The sequence below is a fragment of the Grus americana genome, chromosome 7 (genome assembly GCF_028858705.1).
Source record: "Grus americana isolate bGruAme1 chromosome 7, bGruAme1.mat, whole genome shotgun sequence".
NCBI lineage: Eukaryota > Metazoa > Chordata > Aves > Gruiformes > Gruidae > Grus > Grus americana.
The window spans coordinates 10,762,528-10,787,651 of record NC_072858.1 but is presented as its reverse complement, the minus strand read 5'-3'; the positions used below and the strand labels follow the sequence as shown (position 1 = coordinate 10,787,651).

Below are 25,124 nucleotides of genomic sequence, written 5' to 3'. Positions count from 1 at the left end.
CCATTTGGAGAATTTCATTGACATATTTTCTTTCATGTGAAATTCCAGTATGGTTGAACAACCAATATATCCAGAGGCCTTTTGGGTCGGTGGGCCTACTAGCTAAAGTAATAAAAATGGAAACTTGTAGCAGAGCTAATACTTAAGTCGTCAGAGAAAGGGGCAGAAGTTACATCAAAGAGTTTGAAGTGATGGATGTTGCAAAGAATGAGGAATACAAGAAAGTCTGGAATGTTACCTTGAGAAAGTCTTTGGGAAGCGATAATCTTTTTCTGGACCATGTTCAAGATGATTCTGCAATCTGGGAAACTGTTTGTCCTTGCACAGCTCTTACTGAAAAAGAACCCTGAATAACCCAAACCCACCTCTTATTCAATCTTCACTAAAAGGAAGGAATTTTCTATTTTAAAATGATATCAGGTAGATGGATGACAAGATTGAAGTGGAACTGAAATTATGGCCAAGGGAAAGATACAATTACAGAATTATATATAACATTGAGAATAGTATTATAGATGCTGGAGGTGATCAAATCAGTGAAGTGTAATTCTTGCAAGATTTTGCTATAGGAACGTATTGAAAAAGTTGAGAGAGATGGAATGTCTTAGAAAAGTCAACACAGTAGTACATCACATTTGAAACCTTTGTCAAACACTTGACATAGTAGTTAGAAGACAGTTGTATATCCCCGACTACCATAAGAATGGCTGTATTAGGTTGGACCAAAAACCCATACAGCTTCAACGTTGTTTCTGTGTGAGTAACAGGTTGATGGAGAAGAGCGCAAGGGTAAGGCAAATGTGTACCCGTGCTGTTCTTACCCTCTTCCAGCCTTTCTCAATTGTACCTGAGAGATTCCTGAGTCAGAAGTGGTGTCTCCAATGTAGGGCTGTATCACCAGAATAGGAATTAGTTATCAAAGTTGTGTCTCGGGACTTAAAGATCAGAGGAAGGAAAAAAAAAACCAGAGGAGAACTTCTGCAGAGGGCGAGTCAGCTGTGTTTTTCCCCAGACTCAGAAAATGAGAACAATGAAGCAGGATGAAAATGTGTAAATGGTATTTTTTTTCCTCATTTTTCCATGAATGTTTTGCTTGGATTTAGCAGAGTCTCTGATGGTCATTGCTCCAAGGGAGTGAAAGTGTAAGATCTGAAGACCTATGGTGGCACAAAGTATCAGGGCTGGGTCTGAAGGTGGGAGAAGGGGGTGGTTCTGCCATGACCAGCCTCGTGCTTTGGACATCTTCCCAGACCCCCTGTCAAGCTTAGGAAGGAGCAGGGGTGCGGAGTGCCTGGAAACTGACAGTGCACCAAATAAGACTACGTAATTGTGGTTCCTATTAAGATTCCTTCACTTTATTTCATTTGTTTCATCCAATGTAATTGGGCAATATTATTCTGTGGGTAGAAGGAGGTCCTTCTCTAGTAGTGTTAGTAGTAAAGCTTTCTGTCTAGTAAGTTATCAGGGCTCTGAAGTTTTATAGTATTTTCTGCACTGCATAGATTTTTATTTTTTGTGTCTTAAGGCTTTTATCTACTTAGATTTGAGCAGATGTTTGAAATTATACAAATGAGAATATCTGTATCCAAAGAGGTAATTTTAGGAAATTTTTCGTTATGCTTGTAACTTGTGCTTCTGTTTACTCTGCGAGTGTGTGGGGTTTTTATGCATATGAGTGCTGTCTGCTCTCTATCTGGATAAACACTTCTTTTTGGGCTCTAAAATAGCAGATGTAGGGCTTCCATAAAGATGGTAAGAAGTGCAATTAATCATTTATCTGCTAGGTGTCAGCAAAAGTTCTCTTTAAGATAAATAAATTAAAAATTGGATGCATTCATACACCAGATCTTGAGGCTGTGTGGCTCAACTCTGTTTGGAGGCTGAAAAGGAATTTCTAAGGATATATTCAAGGAAATAAATACTCATCAGTGTCTAGAAGATTCAGCTGCACTTCATACCCTTCATTTAATTAATTCACTCCATTGCATTTTTCTTGATGTATGCAACTTTGAACCTCTCTTTAATTAAGCAAAATTAACAAGTTTACTGTGTATGGAGAAGATTTCATAGATTTCCATTCAGCAAAGGTTTTTAAAAAAATTAAGTTACTGTGGCTTAAGAGAGAAGACAGTTTTATAGATTCGGTCAAAAATAGGTAATAAAGGGTATGAAGACATGGTCAGTTTTCACAGTGGGGGAAACTCGTCAGTGGTGTCCCACAGCTTTCTGTTTGTGGTGTTCAACATATTTGTAAATGGTCTTAATACAAAGAGGAAAGAGTTGACAAAGTCACTGGTGATACTAAAATATGCAAGACAATAAAAGGGAAAGCTAAATTAAATATTTCAGAAGTATCTTGGGATACTGAGTGATGGAGCATTAAACTCACAGATGAAGCTTATTGTTGCTCATTATAAAGTGTTGTAAGTGGCAGAAAAGCAATTCTGACTTTGTATTCCCAATGATAGGGAAGTGTTGTTATTTGGTAAAAATGTAATATAAAGTCCAAACTCAATAGTGGCCAGAAAAGAAAACCAGACTTTAGGAGTTAGTAGGAAAAGAATATAGATTGAGACAAATCATCCTTCTCCCTACATATGTTTATGACTCTTCAGTGCTTTGTGCGATTATGATTCCCTGTTCCCCAAACGTGCAGTAGAACTAGAACATGGTTCTACCATTGATAATGAAAGCTCTGGAGCAGCTCAGTCCGAGGAACTCGGCAGTGGACAGAAGTTCTTCAGCGAGGGAAAAAGGGAAGGGATATAGAGAGAGGTGATTGTATAAATCAAGTGGCGTATAGAGAAGGTCAGTGTCAAGCAGTTATTCACCATTGCTTATAATATGCATCAGGTGGCATCGAATGAATTTACTGAATAAGACGTAAAAAGCAAGAGAGAATTTTTCCACACAAGGCATTATTATACCATATAAGTCATTGCTATACATTATTGTGGAGGCTAGAAGATGACGCAGTTTCAAGGAATATTTGTAAATTCAGGGAATTTGGCCTTCTTAAAACAGGAGACAGCATCAAAGCTGGGAAGTGCCTGATCTATAAACCACAAGGTGAGCGAGCGAGGAGAGTATACCAGAGAGGTGTCATGCACTTCACTCTTTTGCTGGGCATCTAATGTTCATTCTTATAGGATACTGACATTAGACGCGATAGACCTTTGATCTGAATGAGTATGGCGAGTCAGCTCTGTAAATTGTATTCTTTTCCTGACCGCGTGTGACACAGAAGAGGATGCAGCCACTTTGACAGGGTTGTACCCAGGTTAGGAATAAACAGTGCGAGTGTCTGGACTTTCTGGCTCCAGGAATGGTGAATTTTTTGCTTGCATAAGTATTGGTCATTATTTCAAGCTAAAAACTTGGGATCTTAGCAGGCATATGCTGGTTTGTTTGGGTTGATAGATCACTATATTTAGCTTCAGACTATGCAGAAAATAAGTAAGACTTCCTTTGTTCTGGAGTGATTGCTAGTTCTGGAAATAGTATAACTTAAATGGCGAAAACACTGCAAATACTTATTTGGGAATATAAACAAATTTCATCTGTTTCCATGCCTCTGTCTCATTTACTTTATAGGAACATTCTTAAGAAAAGCTCTGTAAAGGGAAATATTTTAAAGTTTGTACACTTTGGATTTATATGCGTACTTAAAGATAATGCAAATATTAGGCTGTACTTTTATGCGGTATTGGTTATATATAACTCCAGCTGGGACTCTGATCCAGCTGGGGATCAGACTGTTACCATATCACCTTTGATTTTAAAACATAGCACTTAGAATATATGCAACAACCAACTAGCAAACTATCTGCAAAAGAAAAGGTTGTGTTGAAAGACTTCCTTTAGATTATTATTTTTTAACTAGTTTGCAGAAGTTTGAACAGAAAACCCCAATTAAAGAAATAGATATGCACTTCTTAATGCCTTACATAAAGTCTCATGTTTGTCGTTAAATATCATATACAAACTGAGAATTTATAAAACCCATTATGATAGTAATCATTACTGTTCTTATATCTAAGTTGGGAAGTGCTCTGTTAGAAAAGCAACTTTTTTTTTTTTTTTGGTCTGAAGTAGTATTTGGTAGACTATTGTGACAATTCAGTTCGCTCAGACCGGTAATTTTTTTAATACAACTATGTAACTACACAGTAAGCCTAGTATTTCCCCCTTAGCTCTTGTATTAATGAGAAACAGTGTTGTCTAATATTACTGTGTTACTTGTAATTCAGTAGAGCTCAAATAACTCCCTCAGGCTTGGTGGCCAGCCATGCTGTGGCAGATGCTTTAAAGTCAGAAAGGTGTCCTCTCTGCACAAAGAACTTGAGTATCTGACATTTGTGTTGGCTTTGCTAGTGAAGAATATACCCACTTTGGTGGTATCAGATTTATGCAACACCACAATTGTTTTACTTGTTTTAAAATTAGCCAGTATTTTATTTTCCTATGTTATGCTCCTAATAATGTGATTTAAAAACTTTGAAACTGAACTACTTGATCTTTAGACTTTCAGCTGTGTTCCTCTATTAATTGCTGTGTCAAAGAGCATACTGATGCAGCCACATAGCTGGTGTTCATATATTCTCTGCTCATTCAGTAGGAAAATATGATAGGAAAGCTGTCACTGTACAGTGAGAAGAGTTTGATATTTTCCCCAATTCAAGTCTCAGTAGAAAGAACTTTAGCCATTGAGATTTGAAGGGATTTGTTTTGTTAAGTTCTATCATGCCAGGGAAGTTACTTTCTTATATTTTCTGTTTAAAAAGTAATCAATTGATCAATCTGTTCGCATCTCCCTCATATACTTGTTCACCAAAGGATTTCCTCCCATGCCAGTTTTCCAAAATTCAAGTTGAAAGATGAAGATAGATCTTGTTTACCTATGCTTCAGCTTTTGAAATTCCACATAAAAGGGTCATTGTCCCACAAAGAAGGTACACAACTTCAGATCTCGGCAGAACAGTATTTTTCCCAGTATATGAGAAAACGACCACAGGAAGCAGGTAGCTGTGTGTGTCTGTACATTGAATAACTTCTGTCAATACAGTTCATATATTCTTCCAGAGCTTTTAATCTAAAGACATACTAGATTTTTTGGAAATTCATGTCTTGCGAATCAGGCAGGTATTGATTGAATGGCAAATAATCACCATCACGAGAACAACTGTAAACCAATTGTGTAACAATGTGAAAAGATTTTGCACAGCCAAATGTCTTATTTAGCATCACAGGAAATAATGAAATCGTCATTCAAAATCACATTAATTTTGCTTTTTTTAATCTTCCGTTTACTAAGAAGGACTAGAATGACAGAAGTATATATCTGTGCAGGTATATTGTCCGTATTATATATATTATCTTTCATTTTACTCTTTAAATACATAGTTTCCTTTCTAGACTTGTTCTCTGATGTGGTCGTACAGAGAGTTGACTCTCTAATACAAGCAGGGGTAAGGACTGGCATCACATCTGTCTGCTGGCCATCAAGCTAATTTCTCAAAATGTATGTGGGATTTGGAGAGCATAGGGAAAGAGTGAAACAGTGGAGGAGACCATCTTACGTTTACACTTCCTCCTGTAAGATATGGAATATGACCGTCAAGATTTTAGAATAATCATGGTACTTGATTGTATGGTATTAGGGCCAAGGCTAAGATGCTGAGTATCTATAACTGCTCAAGGCTCAATGAAACCTGTTTATCATCTCTGTATATTTTAAAAGTAAATTTGAAAGTGATATGCGTGCCCTGTATTTTCTACAAAGCTAGGTTGTCACCATTTTTGTTACTATTAATTACTTGACTAATGCCTTATACCATTTATATGCAAAATATTTAATTAAGTTAGAGGTTGAGCTATGGGCCCTTAGTGTTCCACTGCTCTTTCTTTTGTTCTGGTTCCTCACACGGAAACAATTCCAGGCAGGGAACACGTAGGCAAGGTCTTCTTTCGTGCCCTGTACCAGCAGAATGACATGTTAGGCAGTGCTGGCATTTATAAACCTGGAAGCAGGAGTTGGAGTGCCAGTGACCTGACAGCACAACATCTCATTCTGTGTAACTTGAAATGGAAAAAGGAGAATCTTGGGTTATGTTGTCGGGATTGAAGATGCTGTCCTGGGGTTGAATAGCTCATAGAAAGAATTAATAGCATTACTTTATACAAGATTCCCTTTTCCGTGTTCCTGTAAGGTCATCTGTATCTTAATGTGCTTTAAAAAAAATCAGTGATAATATTTTAGTGTAGTGAGGATCTGTTTTGTTTCATGCGAGAAGTCTCTAGATTTAGAAATGTCTTGAATAAAATGTGGCAGCAACAACTGAGATTTCTTTGAAGGTCTTGATAAGTTTGGAAGCTTTCATTAAAAGATACTTCAGATGATTGAAAAGAAAACAGAAAGCTGATGAAGAGGCATAGAAAAAGGTAGATGTTGGTCTCCAGTCCAAATGCAGTGGAAGTGGGGGAAAAAACCTCTTGGGATCTCGGATGCATAACCAAGGTGCATTGTGAGAGGAGAACCGTTTATCTTTAAAAAGGGCACACTATATTGATCAGGATTTCTGTCTTTGGAGCTAATAGAAGACAATACCACATGCTTCTGCAGAAGGACCAGCCTTATTGGAGCGCCTCCCCTTTGAGCGTCAACCAGGCCGTGTGGCATGTCATTGTTTTTAAGGGCTGAGGAATCTCTGAGACTGAGAGATAACCACCAAAAGATGCTGAATGAAGATGAGTGAATTGCAAACATTGTCTGAGGAGCACTTAGGGGAAGAGGCAGCAAATAACTTTTCTTTGAAGAAATTCTCAACTGAGTGGAGCAAACTGAATCAAACTCTGATGCAGATTTGCAGTTCCTTACCTTGCTTTCGCGATGCTTTGGATTAAATACGGGGTAAGAAGCTCACGCAGCCAGTATACAAAGGAGACTTATACGTTGATGTAAAACAATTTGTTAAGAAAAATTCTTCTAGTTGGCAAACATGCAGAGGTGAGATTATATACTTTTATTACTCTTGAGGGTTTCGACTCCTTGACCATGTTGGAATAGCTATGGGGCCATGTGCTTTCTTTTTTCTTAAGAAAATAATGCTGCAGACATTGCCACACAGAAATCAGACATTTCATTGCTTCCTTTACTGCTAATGAAGCAATGGACATATCAGACATAGAGTTCGAGATAATTTTTGCGAACAACGTTTTCTTGAACCGTTTGTCTTTTAATGTCCTGTCTATGTACAATTTTGGATATATCAGTGACAGAATCATGTTCTGTTTAAAGTTTCTCTGGAAAGTCTTAAAATGAAGGGAGGGGGGTGGTTTCTAATAGGTTTTGACCTTATAGCTTTGAAATCACTATGTACGTAACATAGAGAATGGAATGGCCCAACAGAAGTTAACTTAAAAATATGTCTGCTTGCAGTTTTACTTTTCTAGTATTACTTCTTTACTAAGAGTGTATTAGAAAGACTTCTATAAATTTTGCCAGGAGATGACTTTCAAGTACATAAATATTTCTTTACTTTTTTTTTTTTTTATTTTGTACGCTCTTTCCATCAGTGTAGTTATTGGTGGTTGTTTTGGTTTTTTTTTCATCAAGGTGGTGGGTTTTTATATCATTTCATCTCAGTGCTCAATTTTACATTATTATTTAATGTTGGGTTTTGGGCATAATAATAATTTCTAAGGTAAGAAATTATAGAGTCAGGAAGAAAAGATTACAGCTTCTTTTATTTCTCAGGGAAGGAGGTGGTATATAAGTGAACAAGCTGAGTTTTTTAACTGAGTTTTAAAAAAAAAAAATCCCTGCTATAAAAACAAAAGAATATTGAAAACAGCAGAAAAAGAAACAGAAAAAATTATTTAGACAAATTTCATTCCAATTAGCTTGTACATTAAAGTTTCTTTTCTAAGTGTTATAATCCATAAAAGAAAAATAACTCCTAGTTCAAATGCTAAGGTCTGTGTAGTATACTACCAAGTTTCAGAGGGAAAGTGTTTTCAAGGTCTTTTCATGAATGGTGTGTTATGGAATGGGGTCACTCGAAAAGGAATAATTACAGAGTGATCAGAAGATTTCTTTGAAAAGATTGTGCTAGACCTTCTGTGTGGTTTGTGGAAGAACAGAAATCAGTTTTGCTCCTAGGGTGGGCTAACAAAATGTATTGTGTTTTTGCAGCTACTTCTATCTTTGCCCCAAAAGATGCATGCATCACCTCGGCAGTGCACTCAGCCTCTAGGTCATTGCCTAGAAACCACATCTTCGAGTTGTTAGAAGCACAACAGAGTGCTGCACCATCTGACCAATTGCAAAAGTTTAGTTTTGAACTCTAATGAATCTTTGCTCATGTCCTCTCTTAGCACTACCAGTTGTTAAATAATTAATTCCTCTTTGATTGTACCTCTTTTATGTGCTATTGTAAACTTATTTGTATTATTTTGTGTTGTATTTTATTTGTACTCAGCCTCTTGTCTTTGTTTTAGAGCATGGAGTTACTAGAAAGAATTAATCTGAGGAATACTTTTTCACCCTTTGTATAGCGTTCATATTGAGGATCTGTGATCATCTACAGTAATTCTCATTCATTTAGAATATAGTAATTTGTTCCTGTCAGCACAGGGGCTGGTTTGTTGTTTTAAATTGCTGACTTTTATTTTTGTTGGCGCATTCCCCAATCCAAATTGAACATCTGACAAAAATCTATTTGTGTGACAGTTCAGTCGAGATAGGTGCTCTGTGTTGCCTAACAGTACGATTTGGGGTCCCCAAGATAAAAGTTGACTGAACGCCAAGATTTTAATAGAGCTTGTTTGTGCAGATAACAGAAGTAATCCATATTCCTTAGGTCTGTAAATCAAACAGACAAAGGAGAAATATGTATGCGCACCATTCTCTTTGAGATAGTGGACCGGTAGGTTCTTCTTAATAACAATGGGGACTATCTAACCCCCGAGAACAACAGAAAGCTGACACCAGGGATGTTCCTATATGAAATTAGAGCAATTAGAAGATTCTTAGAATGCTTCTCCCCCTTTAGCAGATAGCGCCTAAATAAATTACTCAGTGGATCTGGTTTGTGGCTCTCTGGAAATTTCTGCTTTTATGGGTCTTTGTCTCTTTAGAACCGAATTCAGATTATTATAGATCTGAAAGTTGATCCATAATGCAATGGAATAGGAAATCCAGCCACTAGGTCTTAACTGTGTTTTCCAGGCTGATACATGTATCATCCTTAGTGGTCATCTATGGAAATATTGTTTAGGAAAACACATGCAGTTTTCTAATGGCCCTCTGCAATGATTCTTCCAGGATAAAATAAGATACTGAAATATCCTCTTTTTGATGAAGTTGTTCAATCAATAATTTGAAATCTAAACTAGGAATCCTAGTGGCCTAGCAAACACTTTTTGATAAAATAGTTTTTAAGGTGTGATAACTGCTTTTCATCCCCACATAAAAATAATCAAGTCAGCTACTATGCATCCCATTTTTGCTGCTTAACTATGGAATCTCTTACATTTTGGAGTTAATGCTCAAGTATCACACTTCTGGTTTTACTGCAGGACAAGTTTTTCCCAGGCTGACAGCCATCCAAGCCATGAATTTTAGTCTTGAAGACTTCTTGCTAGTTAAAATGTGTTACTCCACGGGGATCTTTAAGGGAAACTTGTATATACTTTGATACTTGGAAATTCTCAGGATATCTTTAAGTATGAAATCACTGTCATTTTATATAAAGATATTTTAATAAACAAATTTACTAGTTAATTCCTTATCCATTTACTTATAAGTATCTCCTGAAATACCCTAATTCTTGCTTATTTCTCTCATATCTGTTAATTCAAATTCTGTGATCAATAATTTTTTTTATACTTTGCAAAATCTAGATAGGTAAATAAATAAAAGCATGGATGGTTCATCTTACAGTGTGTTTGAGATCAGCTGGAACCATAATTTGCTTTTTTTTTCTTGATCTTTTAGACTGAAATACATCTTACCTATTGAGTTCTTTCTTACCTTTTATTGAACTTTCTCCATCTCTTTTGCAGAAAGGTTATAACAAAATACTTCCAACATGCAAACTGATGTTCAATAAATTTTTAAAACAAGAGTATGTTGATAGATTTTTATCATCCTGCTGCCAATAAATGCCCATTTGTGGTCAGAGGCAACAGTTCTTGTAACATTATAGGTCATGTATTATCAGGTATATACATGTCGGTTTAAGGGAAAAAAAGTGTAAGCTGTCACCCAACAATCACCTAAACTTTTTTCCCCGAGGCCACTGCTTCAGAAATCTTTGAAACTGGTGTGATCCTGTTACAATGGTTGCCCTTCTCCTGTAGAACCATAAAGCCACCTTAGTGTAGTAACAGTGGACAATGACAACGGACAAATGACAGCATGGGCTCTTCAAGGTGACGGCTCTTGTTCATTGTACAGTCCTGTGTGGGACTTGAGAGGGAGGGTAGGAGAGGACCCAAATATCTGAGCAGAGGGAGGGAACCAGTTGGGAATGGCAAAATGAGTGGTGGGAAAGGGAACAAAATACAATGTTTCATCATGCTTTGTGATAGAAAGAGGTAAGTATGGTCACACTGGACAAAGCATGTGATAAATTGGGGGAAGAAGGTACAAACTGAGAGAGGTGTCAGACTGATGAATGATAGGGAAAAGGAAAGAAGGGCACGTACATCACCTGAGAGTTTAGTAGAATGTTTGCTATCATTCTGTATCTTTGTGCGAGTTCATTTTTAGGTTGAAATTTTGACCTAAGATTATTACATAAATTTGGCTCTATCCCTGAATGCTTAGGAATTGAAAATCCAGATATGTGTTACACACTTAGATTTTTTTTTCCCCCCCTTCCATTCCTTATATTCTTTCTGTGTTGGTTTTGCATGTCCAGTTCATGAATTGGAGTTGGAAATATTATGTTTGCCATATGCTATCAAACTTTGTTTTTCTTTGTATCAGCTCATCTTTATTTGATGCTGACAGCTTTGTTATACCAGAAGTTTCTAAACTGTGCCATGCAAGAACAGCTGGTGGGGTGGAGGGACAGATGTTTGGTCAAATGGTACTGGGCCTTTCTTGCACTTCAAAAGAGCTGAACGGAGATATAATATGACTATATAGTTCTATTATTCTAATCTGAGTAATTCGAATATTTGCCATTGTTTATTAAGAGATTGGGAGAGCAAATGACCTGTATGAGCAGAAACTGAAAAGTGATTCATTAGATAATCTTTCTCTTATTGTGGAGTTTACCCTGTAAAGATGAGAACCTCTGAATTAAATTCATATGGCCAATATGTGCCCCATGGAAGAGATGTTCCAGCATTCTGTGATATAAATTAATTGCTTTTGATATTTTAATTGTTACCTTCTTTCTTTGGAGCTTCACTTCAGTTTTGTTCAAATGAAAAGTGGGATAACTTTTGAATTTAATCTTTGCCCTAATATTGAGATCTGAACATCTTTCTTCTTGTGCACGAATGCTTGTTCAGTTGCTATTCAAATAAAAGAAGTATTATATAAGCAGTAACCATCAAGGTTTATTAAGTATGAAGATCTTAGATGTATCTTAAACTCCCTGAACTGCTGATCATCAGAAACTGGCAGTGTCTGCTGAAATGAGAATCATTCCATCCCTGCTCTGTTCCTTAAGATTTCCCCTTGTTATCCATTAATGGCCACTATAGGAGGCAGTACAAGTCCTGGACTAATTGAAGCTTTGACTGATATGGCAGTCTTTATGCAGTCTTACATAAAGTGAGGTTTTCCTTAAGGTTTGCACTACATTGTCTTGACAGTGAAAATCTAGGCAGCTATAAACAAGATCAATAGAAATGTGTAAGCATTGTTGGTGACAACATAGGAACAGGGACAAAACAGAAATAGTGAATTTTTTGAGTTTGGACATCAATATTTACTGGGAAATGAGCTACTGCCAGTATCAGTGTTTCTCATTATTCTTTTTGTTGTATGTTGGTCCACTTAGAGGCGGAATTTCTGACTCTGCTACAGGTAAGAGGAAAAATAACAAGTTCTCTGAAGCCTGTCTGTCAGGTACTTTAAATGCCAGCTATTTTCTAAATACCAATACTCTGTATAAATATACTGCCTTTCTGTTACACTGTATTACACTGCGTAACGAAGCTTAAGACTTCAGTTCTGAAGAAATAAATCAAGTAGGGGAGGGGTTGGCGTGGCTATTTTTGATACAGATATGTGCATTGTAATAATAATAATTTTTTGTCTATTGTATGTATTTTAAGAAATGAATATTGTTTATAAGTATTTTCACTGAATGGGGGAGACTGAAGAACTCAAATGCAGAGGCAGTATAAAAATGAGGAGGACTTTAATTAGATAAATTATAGGTAGTGGATTAGTTATTGACTTTTATCTCAGGTAGTGTAAAGCAAGAACTGCTAATCATCAGCTTGTGATAAAACTTGAAAATGCCATGTCTGAACATTGGGCTACTATTTTATCATATTAGCTATTGATTTAACACAGCATGAAACAACTGGTTCTGTCCCAGTAGTGCCTGGTGGGGAGCAGCGAAGGTACAGATTTACTCTTCCTTCAATCTGCTGCAAACTTCAAAGCCTAATTGTGACCACTTAACTACTAAAATTACTGAACTCAGACAATTTTTCTCTTTTTCAAATAAGGCAACGTGTCTGTGTGTAAGTACACATGGAAGGAAAGGAATCCCAGCTAAATCATGTCAGGGCAAAAATAATAAATTCAAAAGCATGGATAGTAAGATTCAAAAAACAGTTTTGACTGGGCCGTGTTATAGACAAAGTATTGTTCATTTTCCTTTTTATTAACCAATAGTGTGAGCAAATGTGCTTATGGTCCAAAATACTTTCATTGAAATACACAGACTGAGCACCATGTGGGTAATTTGTATGCAGGCCACCTTAATTACGCTGATTTTGTACTAAATTATTATTGGCATCAAGCATTATTTTATTTTGCATTTAATGATGAAGTCAGAAATTATTCTCTGCTAGTCTCGTTGAATAGAGTTTTTCATATTTATTGTGATTAATATTTTTAGGACTCAACTGAAATTTTCTTATTCTGTGTATTAGTTTCAGGAATTAAAAGACATGTATTGGTATATAGGTGGAAAGATGCCTCTGAGATAGAGTGTGTACGCTCAGTGAAAAAAGGAATGTCTAGAAATAGCTTTTTATGCACTGAAAAGTATTTTTGGGAAGGCCTGCTTAAGTTTCTTTGGTTTAAAATAGATCCTATCAGAGTGGCACAAATGTAGGTGGGACAATTCAGCTGCCTTGGAAACGTCTTTCACCTGCCTCGCCCTCATTCTAGGTGTCTGAAATGAGATCTGTCTTTATGGTTTCCTTTTGGTTTTTTACTTTTGGGGTTCACAGTGGACAAAATGTGTAATTTATTAATAGAACTGAGCTCTATTACAAAATTGTACTTTTAACTGGAAAGCCTAAAAGCCTAAAAATTACCAGTTTTCCTAGGCTTTACCTACTGTTAGAAATCCAGGGAGTGGGAGAGCTGGAAAAGATGATGGTAGCATTCAAGAATGGCAACTGTTTCAGCCCAATTATAGTTTTTCATTACAGTTGCCGATCTCCATGGTGTCTGGCCAGAGAGTGCAGGTACAGGCCGATAAAGACAAGTAAGTAACAAATGGAGGAAGGAAGTAACGCTGGATGCTCCTTTCTGGAAAAGGAAGGAGCCGGTGCAAAGTACCAGCAGATGTGTTGTTACTGTTAGCAACGGGAACCTAGGCTGCAGATGGAAATACCAGCTGAAACAAAGATGTTTTAATGAACGTTTCATGTTTTGGTTTATCTGAGATGTTTATCATCCTTTAGCATGGTGTGAGCTAATTAGTTAAAAAAATATTAAATCTCCTTAATTTTTTTTTTATTCCCTGCTTCACTGACATTGGGAACACTCTTGTGAAATGTTGTCCCTTACAGTATAAACTTCTCACCTTTGGAGGAAAATGGCTCCATATTTTTCATTTTCTTGGTTCATCTGCCTGTTGGTCCAACACACTGGAGTTTATCTTCCATCTCAAAGATTTAGCAAACAAATGTTGATTACAAACCTACCACACAGCATAAAGTCTTTGGACCACATGACAGTCTGAAGGCCATGATGCTGATGTGTAGTTGCTCCTTGTCCTCTAAATAGCGTATGTGGGATAAATGATTCAATGAAGTTGTGTGGTAATAGGCATTATTTAAAAAAAAAAAAAAAAAGCAACAAAGCAGGATTTTAGTTAAAAAAAAAAAGGAGCCACTATAATATATGAGTTTGGTCATTAGAACAGTGAGATGAGTTGAGATGACCAATGAAGATTTCATAAAAGAAATGTAAGCTTGGTGTTGTACTGGAAAAAGGCACTAGGAGTTTTCTATGCCACTGTTACCCTTAACAGTTTTCCCTAAAAGGTAATTTTGCAGAGAAGCTTGTGGCTCTTACATGTATGCTTTAATTATGTGCATATGGCAGTTCTAAGTGCAAAGATCTGCTGTAGCTAAACCATATTCAAAATAGGCTTATTTTTGTAGCCTAATCTGCTGATCTTTAAATTGAAGTTATGCATATCTAGCAGAGGCTTCTGGACAAGAATAGCAGCCTATATGACATCACTGACTTCCAATGCCTGACATGACTTTTTAAAATCTGGTTTAGGAGTGAGAGTATTCTACAATTTGATATAGAGACTGAATTGTCTTAAGTGATCGTATTGACATTCTTAAATATTTCTGCAGATTAGCTGGAAGGTGAGTTGAGGATCAATTTATCTGTCAACAGCAGTGGCTTAATTTTGGGTGTTCCTATTGTTTGCATCCCAATTTTTTGTTGATGCCGCAGTCTAGACATGTCCCTTTTGCCTTCAAGCCAAGCATGGACCTATGCTATAAACAACAGTTTATCCCAGTTAGATCCTCTACGCCCAAATGAATAGTCAAGTTGTGGATCACTTTGAAGCTGTATCAGCTGTGGTCTTACAGCTGAAGCGTCTTTATTTTCAAACTGTCATCTGAGTTGGGGAGAGAGGGTGTTCTCCCCTCTCCAGCCTTGTTCTTGCCTTTTCTTCCAGCATTGCTGATTGAAATGACTGTGGTAAATAAGGGTCTGCAAGTTGCAAAACCTTTGTCAACAAATTAGGCAAATATATGCAAATGTTTGCTGTACAGGTCAAGGCAAAGGGCGCTAACACCAGCCAACTTTTAATTTAGCAAGCGAGATTATCAGACTGGTCTTTGAAAACCCACAGCGTGGCTACAGGGAAGCACTAGGCTTTTCTGGAAGGTGAATCCGAGAAGGAATGAACTCGAGTGATCTCATGCACTATTTAGAGGAATTTCCATTGACTGAATAGTCAAGTTGGTTAACTTAGCCAGCTAAGTAGATGTGTAAAGATAGGTTTTATAATGAAATATGATAGTATAATAATGGTCATTTGAAGGAATCAATAGAAAGGAGTTGTATGAAATACTGAAATTGGAGTGCTGAAAAGCCTATTACAGGAACAGACTAGCAGACGTAGGTAACAGTAGATAGCAGAATAGCTGCAAGTCAGCGGTGCAAAATGCAGGCGTCACTATGTTGGCCTACGGAGAGGGTAAATTTGTAGGAATGCTCAGTCACCCTTCATGCATCAAGAGATGCCTGGCATATTTTTTTTGAGAGTATGGCACAAGAGTAAAAAGGCAGACAAACTGTTGTGCAGAACAGCCCAAAGCTGAAAGCACCTTGGAGAAACTGAATTCTGATGACAGAGTAAAGTAGTGCATACTTAGGGACCAAGATTTGGTAATAGGGTGTGGTAATTCAAAGAAGCAAAAAGATGAGTAGTTATAATGAAGAAAAAAAATAAATAAATTGATGTTAGCACCAGGCTAATGGGAGTTATTCATTGTTATGTTTGGAGAGCGCTATCCAAGCCCAAGGAATGCTTATCTGAAGTTTTCCATGCTTGGATTTATAATTTTGAAAAATCTTTCCATTTTTAGGTTATTAAGTTTAAAGGCAGAGCTCAGGTAAATATAAGCTGCTTTTTTAAATACAAATGTTTGTCTTTTGCACAGTAGAAGTCATCCTCTGCTCCCCCTTAAATTCCTGGGAACTATGAGTTGCAATTCTCTCACAGGTCACCTGTTTTCTTCCCTACCTCCAGCACGTGCAATCTAGCACGTTGTTCAGGCATCAGCCGTGTCGGTGACATACACGGTCCACTGGTCATGAGTTTCAGACGGAAGTAGTTTTGTGGGCAGAAGCTGCATTTTTCACGACCAACATAATAGAACGTGTTGTATCCTCATGGGGCTTCGCTTGACCTTCCTCCCTGCCCTCACCCTGTAATGAAACTAAAAGCGTGTTTGATGATGATTATTGAAAGGAAGATTTATAGACCTGTGACTTCTACTTAAAATGGGCAATAGTATCTCTGCATTAATTTCACATTAACACTTGAAGTTTGGCTTCTCTCTGCTGTTGCAGGAAGCCGACGGCATTTGGCGGAGTGGCAGAACACAGGTTTTAAGTTGTGCATTTCTCTTTCGGAGTTGCCTGCCATCTTTTTTGTGTGCGTGCAGGGAGGGCAGGCAAGACCAGGAGTGACTTAGACATTGACTTTTACCAGCCGACGTCTGCTGTTGAATTGATTCTTTCAATCAGAACTTTCATAGGATTTGTAGAACAGTTCTTATTTCCTTTTGGATAGAAATGTGTCAGCTTTGGTTTGTTTTTGTTTGGCTTTTTTGGGGTTTGGTTTTTTTTTCCATAAGGAAATGCTTGAAAGTGTAGCATTGCATCAGGTTGTATATTAGCCCTATGTAATCGTTTTCCTGCTTCTTACACACAATCGATAAAAACTAAGCTACTTAGGAACAGGAAAACCCCTTTCGAATTGCAGTCAGAAGTGTTTAGTCTGTTGTTCCTGGATCACCTTTACAGAGAAATGGTAGAGGTTTCGAAAACTGAAGTTTGAACACAATTTCTTAAGCAATTTCAGTTATTTTGTTTCCTGAAGAAGTATTGTTGTGTTGCTGTTTAAACAAAAGCTGTGAGATTGTTAAGTGGGATCACTTATTTTTCTTCTAAATTTGTTAAACTGTATCTTTTCCATTTCTCCTCAGCAAAAAATACTGAAGTATCTATTCAGAAAAGCAGAGATGAAAGTGTACATTCTGCAGTATTTAGCGGTCCATTTGAGGATCAAGTCACTTTTTTCACCTGGCTTTTAGCAAGAGCAATGGCAAAACTGACTACTCTCAAAGAACACAAAATAAAATCTAATTTATTCCTACAAATTATTTCTGGTTATGCTAATCTCGGGTATTATTTGCATCTAAAGCAGGGTCAAACTCTGAAACAGATGCCTGAAGATTTTTTTTAAACCACTTATATATGATAGGAAATTCTAATGAATTTTGTATGAAAACAGATGTTTATGGATAAATAAACCTTTTTGTTTGCTTACGCACATTTCATCAAAAAAATCTGTTTAATCTGTTCTCAAAACGTTGAGCCTGACAAATGGAGAGGTTAGGACGAAAGGATTTGCTGGACCTTTTGTCTGAAACGCACCTAGGTTTGCTGGTCTGTTCAGGGGGCTGCTTAGCATTTTTGGGGGGGGAAGCTATTCTTTAGTTCAGGAATGGAAATGTGCGATACTTTGTATCAATTATTTGGCTGATTGCTGAAAGTGCGTTGGAGTGAGGGGGCATTGGCTAGTTCTGGCCTTCACTAATGGGAACATTTCAGAATGTGGATGAGTAATTAAAGTATAGAATGCGGAAAATTAGGCCAAAATTGAATAGAAACGAATGAGTATGCGTTCTGTTGTGCAGATGTTGGAAACAGATTATTTTGGATACCTCTTTCTATCTACATCTTATTTGGTTACCATGTAAAAATCGGTCATACACCATGTAGATTGTTTTTCTTCCCACTGCCTTTTCTGTTTTTATGTTGCGATGTATCTGTATGGGTAGTAATTTAGCAAAATATCCTGTCTGCCAGGTGTGGGAACTAGCTGATTGTATTGTAATACCAGATCATTACTTAATTCATATGCAACCTAGCCTAGCACATGGAAAGCATTATAAATCTATTTACAGTGTGGCTGGTCTGATGATAACATTGTATTAAATTCCCAGGTGAGGCAATTTAAGCAATTGCTTTGCCATGTGTAGGCCATGGAAATTAACTTCTCATATGCTTTAGTAATAGACGAACTTCATTGTTATGCTCAGATTAGTAGTATAGCAGGATTCTTACAGTCTGGTTACATGTACCCTACTTCACATGTAAAATCATACAGGGGGGTAGTACTGCAGATCACAGATCTTAATTAGTTTAAGCTGAGTTAATTCATTTCAATTCTAATTTAGCTGTGCTTGCCCATGAACACATCCAGTTCTATTGGGAAATGTTAAGGCTTGGGTCAAGTAGACAGATTGTTTAAAGCCAAATTGCCAGACAGAACTGAGCAAGTGTATCTGTTTGAACATGGCTTTAAGAAAATCACCCAATCAGTATGCAAAAATCCTGTTCATAAACCAAGAGAGATCTGCCTGGAATCAGAAATTCTTCCTTGTCAGAAGGTCTGGGTACTGTAGTACATTTAAAACAGCCCCTGAAACTTTCTCTGTCTTGAAGTTCTCGTAGAAAGTAGCTTAACCCTTTTGTGTCGTCGTGCGTTCGTGTGCATGCTACATTTGAATGCAAACATGTGCACAGAGTTAAACACACTTGTGTGCTTAGACTTTTTGTCTACATATATACAAGAAAATACAAAATACAAGGAAAACTTCTCTGTATGACAGACCTTTACAGATAAAAAACTGCACACAGAACCTTTTACACCTATACTGAGCTGCCCAGAAATGCCTTGGATTACAAACTCTGTAAAGCTTCTGTCTTTTCTAGAAACATACATATAAAGTACCAGTAGACAGTGGTAACTGACAACTAAGACTAAAAATGTTGACAATTTCTTGATTTGCCTGGTTAGCTTATGTATAGAAGTCATTAACTATTTATAAAATGCATTATGAATTGGGTTCCTTCAAACTGTAGCAGAGTGTGTGACATTTCCAGCTCAAACTATCATTCTTGCATTTGGCTAAAGTACATATTCATAAACAGATGATAGTTATGAACTAAAAAAAAAAAAAACCTAAAAATTATTTAATTATTGAGTTCGGGTGAACCGAACTAATTTTGATAGCCACATTTAAAAATATTAGCCAATATTACTTTAATAAAAATAAGAATAGTAATTCAAGATATTGATATTTTGGACAAATCCTGAAAGAACAAATGAACACTTTAGTTCAAAGGCCTTTCCTTTTATATTATTGATTCATTTGGTAGTGAAACTGTGATCAAAAGTAGTATCAAATTATTTATTGATTATGGCAAAGAGTTATACCTAATTGTAGTCAGAGGGTTATTTCTTTTAATATAATTGCTGATTTTCAGATCATGATGAGATTATTGCAATAAAAGAACAATGCTGCAAATATATTTATTAAGTTCAGTGGTGATGTTATAAAGGATTATTAAGGGCCTCTAAAAATTGAATTGCTATTAACATTTATTTCGTTCCCGTGAAGAATATTCTTTTTCCTTTCTTCCATGCAGGCTCTTATGAATGAGAATGTCAGCCAGTTAAATCTTTCAAATAAATGATGTGTAACCAAGGACCATCTCAGTCTCTACATATAATTAGGTAACTTGTTCACTGGAGAACAAGCTTATGAAGCATCATGCTCCTCATCTCAGTCTAATAATGATAAATACATTCAACACTAACAGAATCAATGGGGCTGACTCATTTTGTGAAATTGGGAGAGACTGTACAGTTGAACTACTAGAGCTCAAATGGGAAGATTGAATCGTAATCAGAAAAGAAAATTAGAGATTTATTGGTATATATTTGTAATTTCCTTCCTTGTTTGATGTGTATCAAATAAAAATAGGAAAATAATATAATTGAGCAATCTATGTCAATTTGTTGGCTTTTTGGTGAAAAAAGAGAAAAACAAAACCTATCTCCATATGATATTCTTGCATACTGTGGAGTGTTTTAGTCCCCCATAGTGATGAAATGAATAATTTAAACAGGCAGCTCTGATACCACAGCCTGTTTAAAGGTTCTCATTTCCTTTAATGCTGTAGACTACTTTAGCTTGGTTAGTATGAAACTGTGACAGCTGAGATCTCCAAAAGATTTGGCACAATTCAGCTCTTGTAGTAGGTCCATGGCATGCTTTGTCCTTGCTACGTACATCTGTAGCTTTCGTATACAATCTAGGTCTGAACACGAGCAACTGAATCACAAATTGGTAAGCATTGTAACAATGATGATGATGATAAAGGGTGAACTAGACAGGATAAAAAGCTAAAATGTCTTGCTCTGAGATGACCCACACAAGGCTTACTCCACTGCTGGGTTCCTGGCATAAGGGGTGACCCACTTCCAAACTTCTTTGTCACAAAGGTAATGAATTTCCCTGTGCTCAGTATAATTTCTTGTGAGTTGTTTCCTGTGCCTCCATCCCAAGCACGTTTTTTGGCCTGATTGTCCAATTAGGGAAGGTTTGAGGACAGATTTGATTTTGCTGAGTTCCTACTGGTAGTGACTACCACAGCAGAGTGTGAGGGAAGCTCCCATCAATAAAGGAAGGCCTTACAGCTTAGTTCTTGGGTTTCTTCCTCTGATGAGGTGTGAAACTGATCATAACTGCACTCAAATATAAAAAGATTTTAGACAATATGTTAAAAATCCTTTCTGTCTTCTGCTGATGAAGGTAGGAATATTAACCGACTAAGCACCTGTTATTTGGCCAACAAAGAAATTGAAAGCTGGGCTGATGTTCCCTTTATGGACTTCCCCGTTGTTCCGTTGAATGTTGTGCTACCTTGGTAATCCACACATTTGCTTTCTGTTGCTTGGCATTTGATCTAGTTTAGAATCAATATGGCAGTCAGGTCATGTGCAAATCTGGTGCTCATAAGCTGTAACGACCATCGCAGTTTTGTGGTGTTTCCATGCACTGCTGTAAACCAATGTTTCCTCGTACTGCTGTTTTCTCTGCTTTCTTTTGCCCTTTGATTTCTGGTCCTTTCCCTGTAGGCCTTTATAGCCTTAGCAACATAGGACACACTTGTTAATTTTCTTCATCTTTAAGTTCAACCAGTTTTCTCAAAAATGTGTTGTTCAGGTTTTGCTTTTTTAATTTATGTGGGAAAACCTCAGTCTTCCTCTCCTGTTTAATGGCATCGCTGCAATGTTACCCTGGGTTCTGCATCCAGCTAGCAAGTGTTCTTCAGAAAAATACATTTGGTTTCTACACCTGCATTTCTTCAAGGCTTCTGGTATTGGTGTATACTGCCTTTCCTTGTTACTTGATTTTCAGAACTGGGATCACACATTATGTATCTTGAGCTTCACTGAAGCTGCTTTCATTGCTGAAATGTTGAGGATGTGACTGTCTTAGAAATGCTAAGGTTTTGCCATGCAGATTTGTCAAAATACAGCAGTCGAAGAACTTTTTAATAACTTTAACTTGCAGATTTTTTTTTATTTTTTTTATCAAATAGGTATCCATTAGGGGGCTCTCGAGGTTTAAGATGATCAGCCTTGATACCAATGGCTTCAGAGCTTTACTTCCTAACCCTTTTTTCTTTTTGTTTTACAGAAAAGGTCACGGATCGCCTACAGTGATGAGGTGCGGAATGAGCTCCTAGGGGATGACGGGAATTCCTCAGAGAACCAGGTAGGATGCTAATCAAGAAGCCCTAGTGGGTGGCTGGAGGGTGAAGGAGGTCACTGGCACACTGGGCTTCTCAAGCTGCTCCTTAACAGCATTAGCAACAACTCATGTGGAAGTGATACTGTTTAATGCAAAGCTGGGGTCTTAATCAACTTCAAAATGTTTCTTGGAGATCTTACATTTAACCCTTTAACTTGTGATCACTGTCTGCTATCTTAAAAAAAAATCTTTTCTTCTCTTTTCTTTATTATTTAGTACTTAAGAAATAACTTGAAACGCGCTGTTTGCTGACAAAGCCAAGGTCTTCACCTCAAACACATGTAAAAGGAATAAAAAAAGTACATAATGCAGCTTTGATAATAATGCAGTATAATTAAATCAACACTGGCAGGCAAAACAAATGAAAGTGCGTTCTCAGAATTAGGCAGTACCCCACTCAGTTTCCTTGTGTGATTCCTTCCCTAAACAGATTTTCTCTCCTTGTACCAAAAACACAAGTTGTACTAATAAAAGCACGCTTTCATAATGCATGTTGTACTAGAATGCAGAGTGCTAGGCATCTCTTTTAATGAAGGAAAGCTTGATAATCCTGAGGCTTTTTTGAAATCTTGCACCCGTATTGTTGTTCTGGACACTACAGTGAGGATCCTACTAGACTACTGAAAATTATAAAGGCAGCATTATATTCAGGGGAGTTCAACCCACCTGTTAATATTTCTTTTGGTGCTGAAACTTGTTTGACAAGCTCTGTCTGAAAGCAGTGTGTTTCCTTTCTTTTTGAAAATCATGTCAGCTGCAATCAAAGTTGTGCATATTGAGTTAGAAGTTAGTTGAAAGTTTTCTTAAATATCAGATTTTCTCTTCTGACCAGATAGAATTTAAATTATTTTGGTAATGAAAGTGAAAATTGTTTAAATGTTTACTTGATAAATGCAATATTAAATAAGGAAATGGATCAGAACCATATTCTGAAATGTTTTGTATCTTCTACTCTCAATATAAGCTCAATTCCACTAAGGCCAGAAAAAAAGACTTGGAGACTTATACCAGTACAATGAATTTTTAAACACAGACCTCTTAAGCCTTAACCTTATGCAGTATTTTAAATGTGCTGTGTAAGTTTTAAACTCTGTAATAGACTTTAATACATACATTAATGAAATTATACACAGGATACAATGTATCTGTAGACATGACTGTAGTGTATAGCAGCTCTAATATCTATGTGAAGAGTTAAATTTAAAAGATATTAATCTTCGTATTTATATATTACAGCAAAGGGAGATTCCAAAACTTGAATAAAGAGGGGTTTTTATCCCTAAATAACGCATTTATGGAAAGTATGATTTTAGGGAAGAGAGTTGCACAGTCTGTATGTCATGATCATAAACTCAGTCCTGAGAAAGTGTTAACATTCTCATTTTATTTCTTTTAAGGTGCTGCTATTTTTACATTTCAAGAAAAAATTGTGTGAATTCAGACATAAAAGGGCAATTGTGATAAGAAGCTTTACTTATAACAGAATATCTTATGTGTAGGGATGAGATAAAATATTTTATTTTCACTTTTTAAGGAATGGTTAAATAACTGGTTCATGTGCACTTTTTGCAAGTTATGATCTTTTTTCTAAACTTGATGGAAGAAACATGGTCTCATCTCAAGGAACCAAATGATACCTTCAACTGTTTGTCAACATGACTTTTTTCTTCCAGATGACCACTTCTTAAATGGAAGAAAATTTTGAGTGGTAAAGGAGGTTTGTGTAGTCTTTTAGGTAATCAAAATCCTTTTCTGCAACCCAACTTGAAATTTTTGCCCCTATACCTTTGAAAGTCTGGAATTTCTTCCTTTTCTTCCTTGAAAAATGTTGTGAAATATCACCATAAAGGAGTCACCTTTTAAATATGTGAACGCCAATGTTTTTAAAAAAATGTTATTTATTGCGTTATTCTGATAATCAATCTCACAATCTCTTTTTCTTATGAAATATTGTTATTTTTGTTTGTACTTATCTTATATACATGTAGTTATGGGTACAAGTAGTTAGTGCAAAAACTTCAGTCTGATGTTGAGCTTATCAGAATGTACAGCTATCCAAATCAAGTGTAAGGTTTGGGTATTTATGTTATAAATATGTCAATATAACGTACTTAAAGATGTTATATTGACATATTTAACTCAGTAACACCAAGTCTAATACGGTTTCACTCCTATACGTTGTTATATTAATAGAAAATTTGGACTAGATGATGAAAGGATGCTCAGGTATAACTTACAGCCATATAAAATACTTGAAGATGTTTCAAGGTCTTGCTTTTATTTTGTCTGATGGAAATGAATATGGATAGATAGGCTGATCTCACCCTAATATTGTAGGACTTTTACTTCCCAGTCAATTTGCATTAGGTTAAATTAGTTAAACTGAAAAACAGTGGCTTTGTTTTCCCCAATTCATTCACCAAATGGTGAAAGGGGAGAGCAGAGGAGAGATTCGTCTTCTGACAGAGGAGTTGTTGAAAAAAGTTGCCAGCTCAGAATTGCTCCTGTACCAGTCCACAAATACTGGTAAAATCTGCCAATAGAAATGCTGAATATCTGGTTGGACTGGGGTGTTACCCAAGGGAAACAAGAGATACGAGCTGCATGTTTTAAGTATGGTCTTTGTCAGCATGGTAAATATTTGCATAATGTTTTTGATGGAGTGGGAAGACAAAAGAAACTTAACGTGTACTGGCTAGTATGGCCATGTTAAATATCTAGAAATAAATGAGGCACAGGAAAAATAATTTCTTTATTCAGCTTGGTTTTTTTAGTTGATTTTCAAAGGTACAATTACAGCGGACCACAGCCAAGTTATAAGCTGTAATGAATACAGTCATAGGTATGAGTTTCCAGTTGTTCTCCCAAGAAGAAAGACTGAAGTACAAAGAGCAGATTGAAGAATTAGAAAATTATGATTTATATTTCGTCATCTTCATTTTTCCAAAATGTCTTCCATAAGTAGCAGTCATCATGTGTAGATGACAACAACTTAGAACACAGTTGCCTTATAATGATTATACCAAGATTTAAGTAATTTTGCCAGATAAAGCATATAGAAGCTTCCTGTAAAAGTTGTAAGAATTATACAATTCTGCTATTCAAAGTTTCTTTTGAAATAAATACATCTTTGTTGAGTGAGACAGGTAGTGATATAGAGCTCTTAACGCACTTAGAGCTTAGTAAAGTCATTGCTTGGTATATGTTAATTTCTTTGTAATTTGAATTGTGTGAATGTAGTCAGATGAGGCACATAGAGGTTGAGA

At 36.5% G+C, this 25,124-nt stretch overlaps 1 protein-coding gene across 4 annotated transcripts in view; it reads left to right on the top strand.

Annotated features, from left to right (window-relative positions):
- The window catches only part of VTI1A (vesicle transport through interaction with t-SNAREs 1A), a 270,629-nt gene that overhangs the window by 34,437 nt on the left and 211,068 nt on the right, over positions 1-25,124 (top strand). For all 4 annotated transcript variants that reach the window (XM_054832242.1, XM_054832244.1, XM_054832241.1 and 1 more), the window contains exon 4: positions 21,745-21,822. In XM_054832242.1, the coding sequence (XP_054688217.1) occupies positions 21,745-21,822 (78 nt within the window). The remainder of the gene's footprint in view (positions 1-21,744; positions 21,823-25,124) is intronic.